We start from the raw sequence: 5816 nt of genomic DNA on the forward strand, positions 1-5816 counted from the left end.
AGTAGCCATGTCTAGGAGAGAGAAAGGGTTAAACACTAAAAGACAGGGCCATGTGGATCATCGGTAGAGGGTGAGCATTAAGTTGTTGCCAGCAGAAGCTCGGACGATGCCCCTCTCTAGAAAGGTTTCACAGGTAGACAGAGTCAGGCCGGGTGTAGCTTCTAGGAAGAGAAAAGAGAGAACAACGTTAAAAGCTGAAATAACGGCAAATAATGCAAAATTGGAGAGTAGTGTGAGAATGTAGCGAAGAGGGTGAAAGTGGTCATTATGTCCTCCAGCAGCCTAAGCCTATAGCAGCATAACTACAGAGATAGTTTCAGTTCAGATTATTTAGTTAAACGGCGCTTATTTACAACAATGTTGTCTCAAGGAACCTCACAAAGGGTCCCACTGATGGTCATTGTTATACTAAAAACCACAAGGATCAGGATACCTCTCTCTGTCAGACTGATTATAACCATTGGAAAAGAGAAGGGGTCATACAGGTAGCAGAAATGGAGGGTGTGTTTGCACCTCAACCATAACTGAGCATAAATGAGAAGCAGAGGAAGGCACAGAAAAGATGAAACAAAAACATTTCATCTCAGATTTGGTCAACGCAGAACTTCATTAAAACAGGGAAATATAATACAGATAAATCTGATTATTGATTTGAATCTGGCATGAGTCCAGATATGAAAACCACAAATTCACAGTGTAATTAAAATGAAGGTAATACCAGATCTTGACTCCTTACAAAATAATTCAAATTGTGACAGTTTTCAGGCCAAAATGTCTCGACAGAAACTCAGTTGTTGAAAAGATTTCTCTTTTTTCGAGTTTACCCTCCAAACCAAATGGTGGCGGTAAAGAACCAATACGTTATTATTATGTCAAAACAATCCACGAAGAAGAAGAAGAAGAAGAAGAAGAAGAGGAAGACGACTGGCTCTCACCAAGCAACTCAGCGGGAGCAGGAAAATGGCAGAACCGATCTCGGTCGGGGTGAACCTGGACGCCTTTTCTCACGCCATCAACGGCATCCAGGCGCTGCGCTCCAGCGTCAGCCGCGTGTTCGAGTCCCTGAAGGACGGCATGAAGAACCGCGAGACTCTGGAGGGCCGCGAGAAGCAGTTCATCTCCGAGTTCCAGGACACCCTGCAGGCCGTCAACAGGGACCTCAAGTAAGACCACTCTGGTCCAGGCTGTATTTCAGATTTTAGCCCAGACTCTCAACCGGACTCTGAGCCAGTCTACGGTTTCAGACCCATGACTCTGTTTTACCAGAACACATCCAAAATCAGAACACGTCACTTGCATGCAGATGACTGATGGTTGAGGTTAGCTCCAGCAAATAACCAGGAGATGCAGTGAGTCTGCTAACGTGTCCTTACCTGTAGACCTGGTTCTGTTTGTCAGGATATGTCTGGACCGGCTCCCAGACCATCACAGAACATTGGGACAACCGGAAGGCTTCAGTCACTGCTCAGTAACCAATATGCCTTCCCCCTGTCTCCCCCAGTGAGCTGGAGCGTCTGAGTGGTCTGGTGGGACGACCCTCAGAGTCCCATCCTCTCCACAACAGCGGGCTGCTGAGTCTTGACCCGGTTCAGGATAAAACTCCTCTCTATTCTCAGCTGCTTCAGGCCTACAAGTGGTCCAACAAGGTGACACCTGCCACAGACCTCACCTGATACTGTTACCATGGTAATATGTCTTTGGCCCTGGTGTGTCCAACTGCAGTCCACAAAGGCTGTTGTTCAGCGTGTTTTAGATGTTTGTCCCTGCTCCAACACAGCAGATTCATGTGTCATCAGGTTCTGCAGGGTCCTGGTAAAGGACCATTAATGGATTCAGGTGTGTTGAACCAGGGAAACATCTACAGACGCCAGGATACATGCTCTTGAGAACTGACTGTGGACATCTCTGCCCTCACCTGGTGCAGTTACCATGGCAACATTTAGACTGCCTCTGATATACTTGGACTCAAACGTCCCAGTTCTGATCTAAACTCTGATCTGCTTGTTCTGAACATTGTGTGAATCCTATAAACATCCCGTCACCATGACAACAAGCAGCATCAACTGCAGGTTGTCACAGATTGAGGTGGTCTGAGGGTGTTTTATAGATATCACGCTAATGGGTTGTTCTGGTTCCTGTGTGGAGGTCCTCATTCTGTTTGGTTGTTTGTGTGCAGCTGCAGTATCACGCTGGTTTGGCCTCCAGTCTGTTAAACCAACAGTCACTCAAGCGATCAGCCAATCAAATGGGAGCTTCAGCCAAGAGACGGCCCAAAGTCCAGCCGAGTACTCTGGTCCTCCCGCCTCAGTAAGTCCTACAGTCTGTTCTGAGCGTCGATGTGTGCGTATCACTGCAGCTGCAGACCTGTTGGAGTGCTTAGATGTGTAACTACACCTGTGACGGTGCCTTTCTTTTCTCCCTGTACAGGTATGTGGATGATGTCATTTCTCGGGTCGGTAGGATGTTTCCAGATATGACTATTGAGCTTTTCAGACCCAACGGGACGTCTGCTGTGCTGCTGGTATGAAGCTGAAGCTTCTCTTACAAAACCAACTATTTTTATTTAACCTTTCTTTAACCAGAGAAATTATTTGAACAAATTCTTTGGTATAGCAATGACCCAGCAGGGAGGGAGAGACACCAGGGCAGATCAGGCAGCACATCATTACAACAATATACAACTGAGTGATTCACAAACCATAAGAATACTTTTAAAATCCTAAAAACAATACTGTGACATACACACAGAAAAAAATTAAACACTTAATACACGTGCAGGTTACGGTCCACATATTTATTAAATATTTAAGAAAGTTGCAATTGAGACATTCATGCACAGGTATTCAGTTTTAATGCTTTTAGAAGTGCATTCCAGTTTTGCTGCAGCTTAATAGAAAGGTAGTTCTCCAGATTACATTTTGGGAACATTGATAATAATGAGTTGGCAGAGCATTTAAGAAATGACACAAACATTTATATATAAACACATTCCAATGGATTTTCCTTCAGCTCTGTAAGGATAAACAATTTACAGCAGATTACAGACAGTGATGTGTGTGAAAGGAACGTTCTTTACAAAACGTAAAGCAGAGTGGTACATAACATCAAGTTTCTGTAGTGAAGATTTAGGAGCTGATCTATGTATGATGTCACCATAAGCCCCTTTTCCACCGAAAGCCCCAGGATTTGTTTTACCCGGGTAAAGGAATTCCAGTACGTTCTGTTTCCATTACTCATAAAGATCATAAATCAGCCTGATGATGTCTGGGGAAGTTGTGAAGAAAACTGCAATACAACTCCAGTCCAGCAGATGGCATCCCTTCTTTACTAGTTTATAAGACTTAGCTAATAAGTAATTTTAAATAATAGATGATGAGCAGCTTTAAAGTTATACAGTCGATTAATTCCTTCCGTTATTCCTTGTTTCTCTGGATCCATAAGCAGGAAAAGTTAAATCGTTATTTTACATTAAATGTTTTACCTGCCTGCATCAGGCCAGAGTTGTTGCTTAACAACTGCATGATTCATTTACAATAACTACTAAACACTGATTATTTTCTTTATTATCCTCAGGTAAACACGTCAGATGTCTGCAGAACAGGTTTTAGTAAAAAAAAGTTATTTATTAGAATAAAACAGCAGTTTTATTCTAGTCCAGAAGTACAGGGAATTAATAATTTGACTGTCTAATTATGAGCAAATGTTTATATAAAGTAGAAGATGTGGAGCAGAGGATGGCAGGACATCAGGAGGATCACTGAGCTTCTGCGAACCTGGAACTGTGGTCTTTCCTCCTGCAGAGCCATCTGCAGAAAACTGTGAAAAATAATAAAGAGCTCACACTTCACTAAGTCAGGTTTACATGAAAAGACAATCTAAGGGAAATGGGCACCCAGACTGGTTTGTAAGAGGAGCTCCACTGCTCCAAAAACTCAGAACATTTCATAGTAGGCCTATTCTGGATGAACTGAATGCACCGATGAAGTTTTCAGGTCTACTTTCATGCTTTAAAACATCTTAACACTACTTTTTTGTGTCAAATTAATTGTCTAAAAATGATAAATTAGTACATTCCATTATTACTACAGCTTCTGGTGCCATGCCTCGCCGTTCACAGCTCCGCCCCTTTAACAGTCCTGGGGTCATCTGGAAAGACCTATTCCAGATCAGGACCTTTTACCCGAGAAAGTAAAGCCCAGGGAAAGTGACATTACTTGGGTTACTTTGTATGGAAACATGTCCTGGGCTTTCTAAAGCAATGGAATTTGGGCCATTTAGGCCTGATGGTCATTTGACCAAGGCTTTCCTTGCAGATAAATTGAACATTGGACTTGATTTTGACCTACCGATGTGCTGACAGAATGAGAGACAATTATGCAGCCAGGTTTTTGTGCTTGGGAACCTTCTTAATACCTGTTCCATTTGAGCTGGTGATGTTTGGAGTTGTAAGTGGTTGTAAGTTACTTTTCCTTCCAAACCACATTACTTTGGTGTTTCATGCAAGTTTAAAAGAAGACAAAGATTGCTGGATTGTTTTAAAACTCTGTTGAAATGATGCTGTTACTGCCAAACATAACAGGTAACATGTACCTTGTCACTGGATAACTGGTTGGGGTCTCCCCATCTCAACTTTTTTCTTCTCAGGTGACTTTGGGGAAGGTGTTGAAGGCGATCGTTGTGATGCGTTCACTCTTCATTGACAGAACAGTCGTCCGAGGTTTTAACGAGAATGTTTACAGTGAGGATGGAAAGGTGAGGGCATGGCTCACCTGTGCATGTGACTATTGATATCCTACTGAGTGTCTCCATGGTAATATTTATGTGTCTCCACCCCAGCTGGACATTTGGACCAAGTCTCAATACCTTGTTTTCCAGAAAGTAAGAATTCGCTGTCTATACCTTTATATTCTGATAGTCTGTGCGCTGCTTTCTAATTGGTTGTGTTGTTGCTAGGTAACTGACCATGCAACAACAGCCCTGCTACACTATCAGCTCCCCCAGATGCCTGATGTTGTGGTCCGCTCCTTCATGGTGAGACAGCCAGAAATAATCTGTTACTTTTACACTCGTTTCTCTGTTTCACCTGTCTGAGGCCAATTGTTCCAGCTGTCTTAGTGTCTTAGTCTCACCTTTGTCCTCCTCACAGACTTGGCTTCGCAGCTACATCAAGCTCTTTCAGTCTTCCTGTCAGCGCTGCGGTCGGTTCCTTCAGGAAGGTCTTCCTCCAACATGGAGGGACTTTAGGACCCTGGAAGCCTTCCATGATACCTGTCGTTTGTAAATTGTTTTTTTTTTGTTTGTATATAAAGTTGGAGGTTATTTTCAGCTGTTGTGCATCTTTGTCTCGTGACCTCATCAGGGCAGGTGTAAAGGATTTAATGGGAAATGGATTTATACAGCGCTTTTCCAGTCATACGGACCACTCAAAGAGCTTTACTCTATTGCAGTGTTTTCTGTTGGTGCTGAAAGTTACCAATGTGAAATCTCTAATAATCTAAGATGACCTGTACCATGAACAGTTCTTTCAGTCGGTTCTTCAGTTTTTTTCATATAGCAGCAATTCACAAATGTCATCTCAAGACACTAAAAGACATGGTCCAACCCACACACAGACGTACATAATCCGAACAATCTGATGCTTGTTCCTCCAGATCATGCATGTGGTGCCCGTGGAAAAGAACAACTCTTAACAGTCAGAAACGTTTTGAATCTGCCTCTGCTGGCACACTGGAGACTGGAAGTAGATGTGCCACTTCTGCCAAAGTTTTGATATAAGGGAACATTTCTCCAATTGAAGTGATCAGAAGTCAGCAAGG

At 43.0% G+C, this 5816-nt stretch overlaps 1 protein-coding gene across 2 annotated transcripts; it reads left to right on the forward strand.

The window, feature by feature from the left end:
- Window positions 1-821: 821 nt before the first annotated feature.
- med27 (mediator complex subunit 27) lies at window positions 822-5325 on the forward strand. 2 transcript variants are annotated; one of them, XM_047380432.1, is made up of 8 exons: window positions 884-1163; window positions 1502-1646; window positions 2177-2307; window positions 2428-2521; window positions 4645-4752; window positions 4837-4878; window positions 4954-5031; window positions 5147-5325. In XM_047380432.1, exons 1-8 carry the CDS (start codon window positions 961-963, stop codon window positions 5279-5281), a joined length of 936 nt encoding a protein of 311 aa, XP_047236388.1. In that variant the 5' UTR covers window positions 884-960; the 3' UTR covers window positions 5282-5325. The 2 variants fall into 2 exon arrangements, with proteins under 2 accessions (XP_047236389.1, XP_047236388.1); XM_047380433.1 differs by lacking the exon at window positions 1502-1646 and having other exon boundaries at window positions 822-1163.
- Window positions 5326-5816: the final 491 nt, after the last annotated feature.

The sequence above is a fragment of the Girardinichthys multiradiatus genome, chromosome 12 (genome assembly GCF_021462225.1).
Source record: "Girardinichthys multiradiatus isolate DD_20200921_A chromosome 12, DD_fGirMul_XY1, whole genome shotgun sequence".
Classification (NCBI taxonomy): Eukaryota; Metazoa; Chordata; class Actinopteri; order Cyprinodontiformes; family Goodeidae; genus Girardinichthys; species Girardinichthys multiradiatus.

Coding starts and splice junctions, on each gene's coding strand:
- med27 (XM_047380432.1), top strand. CDS start 961: ATGGCAGAACCGATCTCGGTCGGGGTGAACCTGGACGCCTTTTCTCAC. Junction 1,647..2,176: donor CCTACAAGTGGTCCAACAAG/GTGACACCTGCC, acceptor GTTTGTGTGCAG/CTGCAGTATCACGCTGGTTT. Junction 4,879..4,953: donor AATACCTTGTTTTCCAGAAA/GTAAGAATTCGC, acceptor TGTTGTTGCTAG/GTAACTGACCATGCAACAAC.